The 17,576-nt window shown below is 37.7% G+C and overlaps 1 protein-coding gene across 1 annotated transcript in view; it reads right to left on the bottom strand.

Annotated features, from left to right (window-relative positions):
• Positions 1–458: 458 nt before the first annotated feature.
• The window catches only part of SEH1L (SEH1 like nucleoporin), a 32,087-nt gene continuing 14,969 nt past the window's right edge, over positions 459–17,576 (bottom strand). The window contains exons 5-9 of the mRNA XM_024120829.3: positions 7,615–7,713; positions 6,204–6,344; positions 5,309–5,466; positions 3,720–3,870; positions 459–1,089 (exon numbers count right to left, since the gene is read on the bottom strand). Coding sequence (XP_023976597.1) covers positions 885–1,089; positions 3,720–3,870; positions 5,309–5,466; positions 6,204–6,344; positions 7,615–7,713 — 754 coding nt within the window. The 3' untranslated portion in view covers positions 459–884. The remainder of the gene's footprint in view (positions 1,090–3,719; positions 3,871–5,308; positions 5,467–6,203; positions 6,345–7,614; positions 7,714–17,576) is intronic.

Below are 17,576 nucleotides of genomic sequence, written 5' to 3'. Positions count from 1 at the left end.
CAGAGGGAGGCCCGCATACCACAAAAAAAAAAAAAAAAAAAAAAAAAAAAAAATAGTAGTTCAAATGTCAAGTAGACATTTGTTGGTTCTAGATGTTAGTCTGCATACTAACTTTCTACCTTCTAAATAAATGCCATGATCATCCCCTAATTTCTGTTTGGATTTTTTTTTTTAACAATATGATATTTTAAGGAAATATAAATAAGCTTTACCAACCATCAAATAAACTACATTCTATTTTTATATGGCAACAGATTCATATCTTTAAAAATATATTTTATTAAATAAGCTACTTGGAGAATAATTACAAAAGCTTTAAACAATAATTCCAAGTAGTGAAAGGCAGTTTCCTTTAAAAGAAAAAAAAAAAAAAAAAAAAAAAGACCAAACAGTCCATATTATGTTTTGCTGCTTTATACACAGGAATGATTTATTTTACAAACTAGTCAGTTGCAACATTAGCCTGTAAAAATCAAAAACATTTTTATTATGTCTCAAAGGCAAAGTTAACTTTATAACGAACGATATGCTTTCACATTAACCAGTATGACAAACCATAAGAAACTTAACGCCATAACAGTTCAAAATAAAATGTACAGAACAGGCACTTTGAAGTCAGCTATTGTGTGTAACTCTCACAGTTAATGTTATGTGTACACATCTCATATTTCATCAAAGGTTATCAACCAATGAAGCAAATATTCCTTTGATGCAGAAGCACAAACACATTTAGGTTCCAAACACCATGTTCTGGTTGTAATACATGTAAGACAGACCCTAAATTAGAAAAATCTTCTGAAAGAAAATGAAGAAAAACAAAAAGCCAGGAATGAAAGCATTTACAAGCACTTGAATAAGGCCTTTAAGTGTTAAATCAGTGTTTTTTAAACCCCTTCATTCTCAGGTAAGGGATTAAGAGGCCGAGAGAGAGATCGTCTGCGAGGGTGAGGATACTGGAGGCTGGCAGTGTCAGCATCGCAAGAGTGCTCTATCAGAGGAGGAGGAGGAGGAGGAGGAGGAGGAAGGAGCTGGGCATAACTGGACCATCTCGATCCAGCCCGTGGGGAATCCAGAGGGGGAAAGAAATACCTGAAACAATGAAGACAGGAACAAAACACCAAAACAAAACAAAAACAACAGAAAAAAAAAAAAAGAAAAAACAGAAGAAAAAGAGAAAAGTAGTAAATACAAAGAGAACCAAAGAGGAAAAAACACATGCTAGAAAAAAAAGCTTTACTATATTCATGCCAAAACTAACGGAACATAATAGCAAAATCAAGACCCTTACTCAAATCAGGCTCACTTAAGCAAGTATAGAAACTTGAAAAAAGAAATACAATCTGTTAAACTTAAAATGTTAAAAAAAAATCATCAGTATGAATGTTACAAAAAAAGACATTAATTTTATAATTTAAAACATTTTCTAGTCTCTCAGAAACATATTGATGCTCTCCTGTAATTTACAAATCAAATAAGCTTTTTCTTTAAGCAACACTTCACTTGTAGCAGCAGCACATTGTTTAGTGCATACATGATACTGAGGACCAATTCAGATAGACTTTCACATAGTATGGCCAGCTATTGCAACATACTTTTGAACAAACACAATCTTTGAATGTACTTAGATGTTTTTCTGCAAAAAGATTAGTACAAAATTTTGATAAGTAAAAGGGCTCAAAAATATGTCCTATTGTTATTCTTCTGCCATTTTAAAACTTACCCGTAATACTTTAGCATTTTCTCAAAAAAAGATTTATAGGTTTGTCATCAGAGGATATGAACTAAATGAAGCAGCCAACAAAATTAAGAAAATCCTGGGACATGGAATGTGGAGGTTAGCATGCATGCACAATTTTAGCAGAGTTTTATCTGCTTCTTATAGTATGTTTCCAAATTTTGACTTGAAGGAAACCTTAAGCCATGAAATCACACCATAAAAATATACAAGCACATATTAGAAACATTTATCTCTTTAGTGAATATGAACTGAAAACTTACAAAGATGTTTTCATTTTACTTCTAAATTATAAATGAAGCAATACCAAATGTTGTTTGGCTACAAACTGTACAGTCAAGTTACTTTCACTACTACTTCTCTCATACTTTTTAAACATAACAAAGAAATAACAGAGTTGTACTGAATAATATCATGTATAAACCAATTCTACAAAAGGTAAACAAATTAGCACTCAAAACAATCTTTATGAAAAATATTCAATCTTCAAATTAAAATTATAAAAATTCATTTTTGCTTACTGTTTTAGAAAATAAAAGACATAAGTCTATATATAGTCTCCAGATGGAATAAAGTGTGATTATTTTCCCTCCTCCCAACTAGCAATGAGGATGGTAACAATCCTTTAATTTTGAAACCCATGTTCGTTTCAGAAACATTTCAAAAAATTGTTTTGGTGACAATGTCTCAACAAAAAGCCTCTCCATTTATATTTCAAAAGTTTCAAATAATGTCAATAAACTGGCTAGCACACACAAAAATGATATACACTGTATTTTTAAAGGCCTTTTGGACTGTGTTTAGTAGTAAGCAGGCTGTTGGTGTATCTTGGGAGAGGTCAAACGGCGCTGGGGAAGGGGAAAAGGAGCTTGCTTCCCATTCCTGTGTGCATGCAACAAGCAGCAAAACAGCAAAGTTACTCCAGTTAGCTGGTACTCAGCTGTGCTTTCTGTTAAAGGACATAATACAAATGGAGAAGGGAAAATGCATCACAGATCTAACACACATGGTTATTGGCACAATAAGAACACATCAAAACTTCAAAGCTCTTTATAAAAGAAAATATACAGTACAGGCAGCAAACAAAAACCAGATTTTTTTTAAAAAAATTAACACTAGTATCTTTGCTTCATGAAATAATCTTTATAATCTGATATCTTCTATGGTAACCTGAAATTGTTTTCATGCAAATACTTAAAAAAGCAGGACTCCTTTATAAAAATATAACAATATAAAAATAGTTGAGGAAATTTAAAATACAATTCTCTTCTTTCATTTAAGTTGACAACAGGACAACCACGTGACAGTTTGTTAAGGCTGTGCTTTGAAGTTTCCTAAATAGTATTCCAAAATATTCACAAAGGCATATTAAAATAATTTTACCTTACAAATTCACATTTGAAATTTGAATATGAAAACAAAAGGACAACTCTTTAGATAACATTAAACATTCTTTGAGAATCTAAAATATACTAAAAATTCTAAAAATCAAGAACTCAGAATTTACCATATCCTCTTACAATCTCCAAGAAAATTTTAAACACACACAAAAAAACATTTAATTTACTCACTTTTACAAAGCCTTAGTTCATGTGTTTTATTTAAAATTTCAGTTTAACCTGACTCAAAGGCCACCCTACCAGCACTAGCAACACTAATGCTCATCTGGGACTACGATCCTCAGTACTGTCCCAAACTTCCTCTTCATCTCATTACTTCAAAGTTATATATGTTTCTGGAAGACCACTAAATTTCAGCATGTAATTGAGTTTGTTTAACGGCCTCAGAACCTACCTGTAAATATTATGACCAAGTAATAAGCCAAATACAGAGCTACCAAAGTGCCTCCTTCTCTTCTAGTACCACAATTACGTGTGAATTTCTTGATTCAATCTTAAAATCCATGAAATAACACACCTTCAGTATGGCTACAAGAATGATTTAAAAAGAAGATAATTTCTAGTTTTCTCACAAAACAGCCTACCTGCCAGCAGAAGATCCATTTAATGAATTCTGAAGATTTGGGATATTTGAACCTAGGGAAGGATTTGAGTTTCCCTGCTGAGAGCTCCCATTGACAGGGCTCCCATTACCTTTCAGAATACCAGTACACTTCCAGTTGTCCATATAATTAGCTGAAAGGAAAATGGTCAAACTCATTAACATGACTAACACCTATGTTCCAGGGCACAAATCTACAATTAAAGAAATAAAAGAGACCTATAGGCTACATATCTCTCAGGATAAATGGTAAAGACATTTTTTTTGTGCGTGTGTGTGGTACGCAGGCTTCTCACTGTTGTGGCCTCTCCCGTTGCGGAGCACAGGCTCCGGACGCACAGGCTCAGCGGCCATGGCTCACGGGCCCAGCCGCTCCGGGGCATGTGGGATGTTCCCGGACCGGGGCACGAACCCGTGTCCCCTGCATCGGCAGGCGGACTCTCAACCACTGCGCCACCAGGGAAGCCCAAGACATTTTTTTTTAATGAAACACATATATCTCAATTTTAACAATTATTTTTTGAAGTTTTTAAAGAAATACTAATTTAAAAACAAAGCTCTCACCACCCATTTCCTTTCCTTACAAGATAAATATTAACAGAGACAATTCTCTAAGCTACCACATTATTACATTAAGTTAATATCAAAATAAAATTCTGTCTTCATCATAATGAATTTCAGTTCTGATGTGTGGGTTAACAAGTCACCTTCTCAGTTAAGCAAGTACAAGTCATGTCCTCATGGATGTAGGTAACAGAACCTCTGGGGTTTGAATGGCTTATCCAACTTGCCCTAATTGTTTGGATGCAAAACTGGTCACTGCAGACACTGAGCCCAGGAAATCCAAGTTAGGCAGGACAGGGCAGCAAAGACCCTGAGGAAAGGGACACCTAGGCTGGTTCTACCATACCCTAAAGCTGACCATGGGAGACTCAGCCAAACTGCAGTTTGGGAACAGTAACTCCTCAGGGGAAATGAACGAAGCTGTAACTTCGGATCCTAAAGATGGGACGCCACCGACTAGAGTGGTACACAGAGCCAGTGGATAAACATCCGTGGAGAAGTGCAGACCATGCCACAGCACCCACAGTCTGTGTCAACCATCCAGACCGCCTTCTCTGCTTGGCATTTTTAAGAAACTTTTAGAATCAGTGGCCTCAAGATTCTCTAACTTTTGGGAGCTGTAGAGAAGAAGTGGGGAAGATACTGGATTCTTCTTCTCTTAAGGGCTTGTTGGCTAAAGCAATTGTTTAATCAAGTTAGAGATGACTATATCCTGAGTTTGTAGAGAAGTCCCACAAGTTACACACATAGCAAATGGTCTCTTTGGAGGTAGTGTATATTCTGTTACAATTAGTTTTACTTTGTTCAACGTGGAAATGTAAACAATTCAATTAGTCAATTACTGCTATGGACTAGGTAAAATGATAAAGATTCAACACAATATGAGACATTAATTTAAAAGTAACTGTAGAAAGATAATTTCTTTTCAAAATACTTCAGAGTTTACATTTCTAAGTGAAAATTCTAAAGTAGCATCATAAAGCAACAATTCCTCCAATGAAATCTTACCTTTCCACAACCTGACACAGCCATCATCTCCTGAAGATGCCAGTACTGTCCCTGTTATATTCCAACTCACTCGCCAGACCTGAGAATTATGATTATCAAACTGAGCCACTATATGGATTTCAAATTTTGTTGGCCCACCAGAGGAAGTAAGTTCTTTCCTGTTAATAAAAAAATTTTCCTGAGGAATTCTGAGTATACACACACACACACACACACACACACACACACACACACACACACTCACTGTTCTGAATGAAAAAATACAAATGGTCTCACATACACGCCATATCAATGTCATATCCATACCCGCCCCCCAACCTCCGTAGCTTACTGAGAGATGGACCATGTCACTTTCATTTGACTCCCCAGTACCTGGCACGATCCTACCACATAAAAGATATTAAGTGACTAAAGAGGATTTTATTCCCCCCAAAAGGTTGAGAAATAAAAGACATGATAATGATTAATTTTAAAAGGAAAAAGTAGTAGGAAGGGAAGAATAGGAGGAGAGAAGGAAGAAGGAAAAAAGAAAAAGAACTGAAACTCACAATTCCAAAGTTAAAGCTAAATAGATTATTCACAAGAATGTCTCAGTGCTAATTTAATTTTCCCTAAGTAGACTGCCACCTCTCATTCCTTCAAACATTTATAGAGTGCAATTATATTCAGAGGATCCAATTCATTTTATTATCTGCCTAAATAAAACACAACTAAGAAAACATAAATCTCCTCTCTTTACTCAATTCCCTATTCCCAAAAGTCATGTATTTGTAGATAAAATGTTCATTAAAGAATCCATTCTTCAGATCACTGTTGCCTCTACACTCTCCTCCACAAATGAAAATAAGCAAGAGGTAAGAGAACTTTCAAATTAGTAATTGTTTCAAAAACTCACCTCACAGGCTTTAATGTAAAAATTCTCACGTCTTTGGTTGCTATGGCAAGAATGTGGAAAGATCGTCCCAAGTTTGGAGCAAAGGCGATATCGTGGACAGGATCTGTGACAGTCAGGAGGGTTTCAGCTTTCGCATATTTCCTAAATGAAAAAACAATTTACGTTAAAATTATCAGAAATGAAAAATTTAAAAATCCACATGTCTAGGTATCTTCATTTTCTCCATCTTGCTCACAATGAAGTAGTGTTTATCTCTGCAATATATAATATGTCCAGCCCCAACCCCCAGAAGCTGTGAATGTGACCTATCGGAAAAGGGCCTTTGCAGATACAATTAAGGATCTCAGGATGAGAGAGAAACAGACATTAGAGGAGAAGCCATGTGAAGACACAGGCAGAGACAGGAGTGATGCAGCTCAGCCACGGAACTCCTGGAGCCTCCAGAAGCTGGAAGAGACAAGGAAAGAGTCTGAAAGCAGCACAGCCCTGACAACACTTTGATTTCAGATTTCTGGCCTCCAGAACTCTGAAAAGAAACATCTCTTTTAAGCCACCAGTTTGTAGTAATTTGCTTTGACAGCCCTAGGAATGTAATATAACCTCCCAGGTTTCTTCCTTTAATTTTTTTAAGTTTAGCTTAAAACAGAGTAACTAAAACTTAATTAGAATGAGATCTTGATTTGTTAGCCATTAACATCTTTTTTAAGAAAAAGGGTACCTGAATTTCCTAAGATTTGAGTGTAAAGAAAAAAGTTAAGCTGACAACAGCAAGAATTGAGTTTTTTAAGTGATGATAAAGGAAGCTACACCAAAGTCTATTTCCACATCTCGGGAGTGTTAAACTACCATCTGATCCTGTTATTCTCCAACTGAGAAGTCTTTCAATGGCTTCACATTACCCTTAAGATAAAAATTAAACGTTGAACAGTAGGTCTTGCAGGTGTAAGCCTTCCAGATTTCACATCACACTCCCTTTTACCTATTATGTTCCAAGCACAGTGAAAATATATTGGCTCTCTCTCATCACACACAGTTTTATCCACCTGGAATGTTTTGCCCTCTTTGTCTGGCTAACTTCTACTCATTCTATGGGTCTCCTTTTGAATGAACCTTCCTGGCCCCCTCCCCCTAGACATAATCTCTTAACATCCTGATTCTCCCAGTTCATAAAATTCATCACCATTTTTCACCTTTTTTTTTTGTTTTCTTCATGATGGTACATACTGGGAGATCAATTACCTTTTCCTCTACACCACTCAATTTTACATTACCAGAGCAGAGAACTTAGCGTATCATAGGAAATCAGTAAATATGTGACGAATAATGCATAACTGAGTTAATGAATAAAGAAATAACATTTAAAAAAATTAAATGCAATTCAGAACAATAACTAAACCAAAGCAGTACTGACCTGGTGTTTTCATTATATTCGAAAATCTGAACCTTGGCCATTGCGTTTGGGCTGCTGTCATCACTTCCTACAGCGATCATGGGGGAATGAGCACGAGAGCTAGAAAGGAAAAGTAAAAGATATTTTACATAATTATAAAATTAATGCACATTTAGTTCAGAGAATTAAAAATGCATCCAGCAGCCATGCAACCCACCAGTCAGCATGTCACTGCGGACTAGACCCCTGCCACGCCCAGCACCACACACCCAGGAGGGGTACCCCTGAGGTCTCCTCCTGGGGACTGAGGACACCGGGCTTTCACCTTGTTTTTAACCACATTTCTTATGGCTGAGATAGAAAGTAGTCCTTTTCCCAAAACAAAAGGCTTCAAGCAGTCAACAGATTTTTTTTTTTTTTAAAGACACCTAAGAGGTGTTAGAATTTTTCTTTCTAAAAGATCCGGTCATTAACTATAGAATGAAAAGTAATTTTATGGTGACCAAATTCATGGCAAAAAGATTTTTACGTGCTTCGTACAAAAAGAACCCAACCCCGATGGAGGAGGAAAAGTAGAAAAAGACCACCCTCAGGAAGGCATGCCTGTCATTCTCTAGTCTCCAGACTCATTTGTGGTCAACTGCGTTTTGAAAAAGGCAAAAGATAAGCAATAAGAGAGTGAACTCTACTGAGGTGGACTCTAGGTTGAATCATTTTTTTTCATTTCTATGTCTAATTTCCTAGATATAGATTTCCTTTGCCTACCCCATCCAGATTAAGTAATACCTCTATGAACATGACATAGAGGTATTGTTTAACCTTTGATCTTGATATTGTGATCTGCCAATTTCATAAAGCTGAAAACAAAATGCGATAATTAAAAAAAAAAAGGTTTAGGTGTTTATTACTAAAGCTTCTGATAACGACATCACCTAATATAAGGAAAAAACCAGGTAGGGACTTGGCGGTCCAGTGGTTAAGAATCCACCTTCCAAGGCAGGGGACACAGCTTCGATCCCTGGTCAGGGAACTAAGATCCCACATGCCTCGGGGCAACTAAGCCCACGTGCTCTGGAGCCTGCGCACCACAACTAGAGAGAAGCCCAAGTGCTGCAACTAAGACCCGATGTGGCCACAAATAAATAAACATTTTTTTAATTAAAAAAAAAAAAAAAAAAAAGAAAAATACCAGGTAAACTACAAAGTGCTATAGTAATAAAATAAAATTACAAGTTACTTATTATAATTCTTGGCTATTCAAAGGGATGTAAATTATAGTAATTTCTATATCTCACAAAATTTCTTTTTTCAATGTTCCACAAATGTATTTATTTGAGCAGGAACAAGTACATTTACAGTAATATATTCTACAATTACTGAAAATATAAATTTTTAAAATATTCTAAAAAATAAATTATGAAACATCCAGATAACAACCTGAATTGAGGATTATCTCATTTGTATATCCATAAATAAGATGATCACATTTAAACCATTTTCCAAATATGACTCACAATTAAACAGTGAGCAAAACCATCCAACTCTCTGAATGAATACAGGAGACTGATCACCTGCATCTCCTTCCTATGCCTCCATGAAACTGATGAAAAAATAACACTGTAACAGTGCAGAAATCAGAATGTGCCATCAGAAATCATGAAATCTGGAGGATTCCAGGAAGCAAAAGGAGATCAGACAGTGAAAATGCTAAGGGAAAAAGAGCTCAACAACTATCATTAAGGAGAAAATTCTAGAAGCTCCAACCTCTATCAATAAGCAAGTAAATAATGAATGAATCAATCAACCAATAGTAATGAGTAATGGGGCAGTCATGAATTGATTCATTTAATAATCTGCAATCAGAAGACCCCCATGGCTGGCAGCTGACTCTGCTCTAGGCTAAAGAAAGTCTGAGGAAGGATCCTAGTGAGATGATTAGAACTTATAAGAGGAGAGATATGAACTTGAAATAAAGTAGCACTCCAAAGCCGGAAGGGAGAGGGACAAGAAAGAAGAAAATACATTAAAGTGCTCTATCCCCCAAGTCAAAACCTCCTGACTTCGGCAATTTGGGGGTAATGCCCACCTGCCAGCTCCCTCTTGGTCACCCTACAAGGAAACCCTGCCAAACCACTCCACCTACTTAGTCAAAACTCAGCCAACCCCCTAAGTAAGAGAATGAGCTGTTAAGAAAACAGAGCATCTAACAGGAGAAAAATACGAACACCAGTTCTCTCTAGCAGCCATCGCAGTCTCCTGTTCATAAACACAAATACATGAGCAAAGACTAACATGCACTTGAGAAAAACAAGGAGTGTGACAGTTAAAGACCAAGGCATACAAACAGTTCTTTGAGGAAATAGATCTTTGAGAAAATATAAAACAGCCTACAGTCCACATCATATGCAGATTCTACATTTGTAAACTGACCTACTTGCTAAAATTTATTTGCAAAACCAAAGATCCAATACTTGGGGCATTCATGGGCCTTCCTGTTTCAGCTTCATGCTGAAAAACCAGTGTCTGTTTTGCACTCTATTTACCATCATGTTTTCTGCATTTTTGTTCTTTGTGTTGATGATTTCGCTGTTTAAAATGGCCCCCAAGCGCAGTGCTGACGTGCTGCCTTGTGTTCCTAAGTTTAGCAAGAAGGTCATGATGTTCCTTATGGAGAAAATACCTGTGTTAGATAAAAGCTGCATTCAGGTGTGAGTTAGTGTTGTTGGCTGAGTTCAATGTTAATGAATATATGCTAAATAAGGTGTCTAGGCAGAAATACACATAAAACAAGATTAAGTATTGATCAGTTAACAAAAATGTGATCAGAGGCTGGTGGCACCTAATCCTGTATTTCCCCTGGGAGGGGTGGTTCAGTATTAGCTAATTCAGTGTTCGCAGCAACTTGATAGAACATAACTACTGCAAAAAAGGAGACGTGACTGTAAATCAAAAAACATAAAATTTTTAAAAATTTTGATTAGGATCCTCAGAGAAATGTTGTATCCATGTAACAAAAACTGACTGGCATAAAAAAGGAGTTATCAGAGAAAAAGAAAGACTTCTTAACAATTAAAATGATTGCCACCCCCCCCAACCCCCAACATCACTGGATGGTATAAAATGTACACCTGAAGAACAAGTTGGAGATCTGGAAGACAGAGTAGTAAATCTCCAAACAATTTTAAAGAAATAGAGAGTAAATCCAAGAATAATGAAAGATGAATTCCAGAAGGACAGAATTGAGAAAACAGAAGGATAAATTATCAAAGAATCCTAAAATATCCCCAATCTGAGACAAGGACCTTCACCTTAAAAGGGACCACTAAGCATCAAGCAGGATGAATTCAAAAAAGACCAACATCTAATAGTGTATGTCTGGATTTACTTAAAAATAATCCAGTTTTTTTTTGTTTTGTTTTGTTTTGTTTGTGAAGGTGGGGAGGCATATACAGATTAAACAAGAGTAGCTTTGAATTACTGTAGCTGGGTGATGGATATGTGAGGCTCTGCCTATTATACTCTTAGTATATTTGAAATCTTCCCTAACAGAAAAATGTTTTAAAAGAAAAAATACCTGGAAACATCCTGGTATATAAATTTTAGAATTCTACGACCTTAAACCATACAAAGCAATTCCAGGAGTTTTAACGATCCAAGTGTGAAAGGCAAAACGAAAAACTTTGCAGAATACACTTAACAACATCAAGGTGGGGAAGAATTTCTCAAATAAAAAAACAAAAAGCACTATAACAAATACAGAAAGACTGTTAAGTGTGGCTATATTAAAATTCAGAACTTTCTGCAGACTATCAAAAGTCATGATAGTGTCAAAATGACAAACCACAAACTCGGAGAATATACTTGCAACTCAAAGTAGTAAGACAAAATCCTAAAATCTTCCAGAAAGACTAGGCTACCTACAAAAGATCCAGTATCAGACTGACCTCAGACATCTCACCACCTAAAGTTTAAAAGATTCAAGAACAGTACTTTGAAATTCTTACATTTGGAACTTGGCCGAAGTTCTAAAACTAGCCAAACTACAATTAAGCTTGGAGAAAAATTAAGACATTTTGGGTATGCTAGAATTCAGAAAGTTTGCCATCCATCCCATATAGGAAAAAAAGTTACTTTAAGAGATATGCGACCAAAATGAAAACAAAAAATCCAAAGGCAACTTGTGATATGAAAATTGTGACAGCCAAGTATAACCCAGAAGTAAAGAAATCAGTAAAGAGAAAAGAGCACCCATCAGGAGTTAATGCCATATTATTCTGTGTGAACGACAGTTTTCATGAAATAGATTACATTTGTGTCTGTAATGAATATTTACATAATCTAGTCTTATAAATTTGGTTGCTACTTAATATTTAGAATCAACTTGTAGTCAGAAGACAAAGTACGGGGCTTCCCTGGTGGCGCAGTGGTTGAGAGTCCTCCTGCCGACGCAGGGTACACGGGTTCGTGCCCCGGTCTGGAAGGATCCCCCATGCCGCGGAGCGGCTGGGCCCATGAGCCATGGCCGCTGAGCCTGCACATCCGGAGCCTCTGCTCCGCAACGGGAGAGGCCACAACAGTGAGAGGCCCGCGTACCGCCAAAAAAATGTTTACAAAACATAAATACAAACATTGTAAATCTTGTCACTGTATAAGCAATATAACAAAATATTAGGAAATGGGAGGGTGAATGTGTGGTAGAAGCAAAAAAAAGCTAATTTCCCCTTTTATAAAAGAGATGTGAGTCAATATATAGTCTAAAAATTGATAAATCACTAGAGAAATAAGTATTTGAAATTAAGATAATTACCAATATAACTAAACAACTATTAACACTTCCACAAATAAAATATCTTGTCATATCTTCACAAGTGGAAAGCTTTGTAAATGTGCTAAAGTCATCTTTCACAGAATGAGTATAAATACTGTCTAAAGATAACACAGCAAGAACCAAAGGTATAAATAAATCATTTAAAAATAAAATAGTGACTACCAGAATTAAAATCTAAAAACAAAACTACTAACAGCATTTGTTTTTAGGGAGTAAGGGAACTTTTACCTCTCATTTTGTACTCTTCTAGATTATTTGAATTTTTTTATCAGGTGACTCATTACTCTTTTAATTTTAAAAACAGTTTAATAAAAATCAACTATGATACAGTCTTAGAATCACACTCTACACAGCAGTTAAAGGAGTAAGGAAGGACTAGTTACACTAACACATGGGAAAATGCCCATGATGTATCTGTAAGTGAAAAAGGCAAATTGCATGAAAGGAAAATGTTATGTCTAAACATGTCTGTGTGTCCACTTGTACATGAGAGCATATACTTTTATTTGCATATATTTGTGTTTATAAACACACAAATTAAATATTTGTTATTAAATATTTATTTTATATGCATGGAAAAAGTCCAGAAGGCACACCAGAATATTTACAGTGGTTGGCTTCTTCTGTGGAGTAGAAATAGGGGTTTAAGACATATGACAGGGTGGAGAAGACAGAATTTTTATTCTACATAATATACATTTTTTAAAATAATGAACAAGACTACTTAAGAAAAGCATTTGCAAAAAAATAAACCATCTCATGCTAAGTGTAATAATTATTAGGCTTATATCACCAGAGGACTGCTGTGTAAGTATACCTTGAAGGGTTCCAAGAAATACAACTACAGCTTAGCTTGCATGAGATCTCATGTTGCAGAGACCACTGGCTGAGATTCATGACGTCTGGTGCCTCGTAGATTCTGACTATACCATCTGCTGAACAGGTTGCTAACATAAGACCCATATGCTTAGGAGCAAATTTCACGTCGGTAACGGATGTTCTGCTGTCCACTAGCGTTGTCCTCTTGACCTGAAAAAAAATTAACAATTTAAATTAAATACAGGGACTTCCCTGGTGGCGCAGTGGATAAGAACCCACCTGCCAATGCAGGGGATACGGGTTCGATCCCTAGTCTGGGACGATTCCACATCCTCACGCCAAACTTAGCCTGCACACCACAAGGAAGAGTAGCCCTGCTCGCCACAACTAGAGAAAGCCCTCACGCAGCAACAAAGACCCAACACAGCCAAAAATTTTTAAAAATTAAATTAAATCTTAAAATAAATAAATTAATTAAATACCAAAAAAAAAAAAGGATGGCAGAGTGGAAACAACACAGGCTCTGAAATCACACAGAACTCTTCTGCCACTTACTAGGTATATAACCTTGAATAAGGTATTCAAAACCTGTGTGGGCCTCAATTTCCTCCAAAGCACTTAAAATACCACATACACAGCTAGCCATCAGTAACAAACCAGTGACCTATAATCAATTACTCCCTCTATGGCAGAAGAAAGAAGGCCTTACGAAGTCTAACTTTATTAAATTAGGTAAGTACTCTCTTCTTTATTTTTGTTTTTTGCGGTACGCGGGCCTCTCACTGTTGTGGTCTCTCCCGTTGCGGAGCACAGGCTGCAGACGCGCAGGCTCAGCGGCCATGGCTCATGGGCCTAGCCACTCTGCGGCATGTGGGATCTTCCCGGACCGGGACACGAACCTGTGTCCCCTGCATCGGCAGGCAGACTCTCAACCACTGCGCCACCAGGGAAGCCCCAGTACTCTCTTCTTAAGCAGACAGGTCAGTAAACCAGAAGATGTTAGAATTTTCATATGGGCAGTTTTGTCATACAAAGCAGGCCGCAAGCCACAAAGTAAAAGAATTAAGATTCTTTAACAGCAGAATGGAGGGTGTGAAACTTTTTCCATCAAGTGTGTTAGTCCTACTCAAACTGCTACCATCCACTTTTAAAAGAAGGCACGTAGGGCTTCCCTGGTGGTGCAGTGGTTGAGAGTCTGCCTGCCAATGCAGGGAATACGGGTTCGAGCCCTGGTCTGGGAAGATCCCACATGCCGCGGAGCAACTGGGCCCATGAGCCACAACTACTGAGCATGCGCATCTGGAGCCTGTGCTCCACAACAAGAGAGGCAGCGATAGTGAGAGGCCCGCGCACCACGATGAAGAGTGGCCCCCGCTCGCCACAACTAGAGAAAGCCCTCGCACAGAAACGAAGACCCAACACAGCCAAAAATAAATAAATAAATAAATTTATTTTTTTAAAAAATAAATAAATAAATAAAAATAAAAGGCGGCATGTAGTAGAGACCAAGCAAATGGTACAAAGCTGGCATTCTGGTAATTAGAGAATCCCAGCATAGCATGTACCAGTTACTGTCTGGCACCTAGATGAGATGATTTTTGACTGAAAATGTCAATAAAATTTAGAAATCAAGAGTTTACTGTCTATGGTTACTAAAATACATCTTAAGGTGTCTGAATATCAAAAGAATATCAAACTTCAAAGATAGCAGAGCATCTTTGCAAACTTTTGTCAAAATACACCACTGAATAATTAATAACACAAATGTTGAAATATTAAATGTATTAATGACAGTGGCTTTAACTAAAGATAAATCATTAAGTTCGAAGAAAAATCCTTTCTATGCCACCACTCCTAAACCCAACCTATAGTACACTAACTGATCCATCTCAGACTGACTGCTAGAAAAATCCTTTCTATTCAAGAAATGCCTCTGCTCCCCTGCCCTTAAGCAACTGTTTGCCTGAGGAAGGCCCCAGTGCAAAGGCAATGAGGCCAACCCCTCCCATCATTAAAAAAAAAAAAAAAAGTCAAACAATATGAATAGTATGCAAGCTACAAACCTACAGTAATTAAAACAATGTGTTATGGCCTAAGAATAGACAGACACCAATGGAATAGAGTCCAGAAATAAACTCTCCATATATGGTCACTTGATTTTCAACAAGGATGTCAAAACCATTCAATGGGGAAAAGACAATCTTTTCAATAAAAGGTGTTAGAAAACTGGATATTGACATGAAAAAGAATGAAGTTAGATACTTACCTTATACCATGTACAAACATTAACTCAATATGAATCAAAGACCTAAACATGAGAACTAAATCTACAACACTCTTAAAAGAAAACTTTGGGGAAATCTCCATGACAATGAATTTGTCTATGATTTATGACACCAAAAACACAAGGAAACAAAAGAAAAAAATAAACCGTACTTCATGAAAATTTTGTGCACCTGCGGACACTATCAAGAGAGTGAAAAGGTAAATCACAGAATGGGAGGAAATATTTGGAAATCATATATCTCTTAAGGAATTAATATCCAGAATACATAAAGAACACCTACCTACAACTCAACAACAAAAAAATGGGCAAAGGATTTGAAGACACATTTCCCTAAAGAAGTAAAAGGTTCTGGTAACAATCCAATTCCGGTGTGGGTGGCGGGTAGAGGCTGTTCCCCACACCAGCAGACAATTCTGACACCAGCAGGGTGTTCAAGGAGAATTCAACTCAATTTTGACACTAACTACCCAGAGATAGCATCAGATTCCACGAGTTCAGAGTTCAGTCCCACAAGACCACCCTTCTTCAGATGCCAGTCAAAAACCCAGGTTGTTACCTGTGCTTCTGACTAACTGGTGTAACTCAGGGACAGTCACATGGAAGAGACGCACAGGCTGGGGACAGGTGTGGAGCTTCCACGCCCCCTCCAGGCACCACTCTCCCCAAATCTCCAGGTGTTCACCAGCCCAGAAGCCTCCGAACCCTGTCCTCTAGGGCAGGGGTCCCCAACCCCTGGGCCACCTGTTAGGAACCGGGGTGCACAGCAGGAGGTGAGCAGCAGGCAAGCGAGTGAAGCGTCGTCTGTATTTACAACCACTCTCCGTTGCTCATATTACCACCTGAGCTCCACCTCCTGTCAGCGTTATGCTGAGTTGTATAATTATTTCATTATCTTATTATTACAATGTAATAGTAATAGAAATAAAGTGCACAATAAATGTAATACGCTTGAATCATCCCAAAACCATCCCCCTTTGTCCTCCCTGTGGAAAAACTGTCTTCCACGAAATGGGTCCCTGGTGCCAAAAAGGCTGAGGACAGCTGCTTTAGGGGTTTTATGGAGACATCATTACACAGGCGTGAATGACTACCTCATTGGCTACTGGTGACTACATCAATCCCCAGCGCCTCTCTCCTCCCTGGAGGTCAGGGCGGGTGGGACTGAAAATCTTACCACCCCGAAGTGTTTTTGGAAAGACCACTGCTCCTCGGGTGCTCATGTCCCCCACCCACCAACCCACCGCTAACAAATGTCTCACCCAATGGCTCTGTCCACGCAGTTTATCATTTGATTCTCCTACTATTTCTTCCCAGACAGCAGCTGTTCGGTCAAAAGAACAGGAAGCCAAAACCTGTCCAAATTCAGGATGGGCCCATGTCACACGCCACACAGATCCACTATGTGTCTGAGGAATTAAAAAAGCAAAAAATGAAAAGAGCTGAGTTTAGTCACTTGAAGAAACAGAATACAGATTTACTCCAACAAAAGGAGAAAGCTATTCAATTTAACATTTAAAAAGTTAAATTCTAGGGAATTCTCTGGTGGTCCAGTGGTTAGGACTCCACTCTTCCACTTCAGGGGGCATGGGTTTGATCCCTGGCCGGGGAACTAAGATCCCGCATGCTGTGCAGCGCAGCCAAAAAAAAGTTCAATTCTAGCACTTTTAACGTTTAGAAGATACTCTATATTTAGGATTGCAGCCCTTCTAGAGTCAAATTCTTCTAACATTTTACTTATAAAGAAAAATGCAACTGGATAAAGTTGACCTCTTTCAGTGCTAATAATAGTTGGAGACTTGGTTCAGAGTTTAGCCTAACAAAGCTTTTAAACAGAGATTCTATCAGTCCACTGTGGTTTTTTCTAACTTGCAAATTTCCTCTATAGGAAACATCCACCTGATAAATAAGAGTAATCAAAATTATATGCTTCAAAAGCCTGACAGTATAAGAAACCAGAGGAGCTTCCCTGGTGGCGCAGTGGTTGAGAGTCTGCCTGCCGATGCAGGGGACACGGGTTCGTGCCCCGGTCCGGGAAGATCCCACATGCCG

This window comes from Physeter macrocephalus, chromosome 19, assembly GCF_002837175.3.
Source record: "Physeter macrocephalus isolate SW-GA chromosome 19, ASM283717v5, whole genome shotgun sequence".
Taxonomy (NCBI): domain Eukaryota; kingdom Metazoa; phylum Chordata; class Mammalia; order Artiodactyla; family Physeteridae; genus Physeter; species Physeter macrocephalus.
This window is presented reverse-complemented; position numbering and strand designations above follow the sequence as displayed.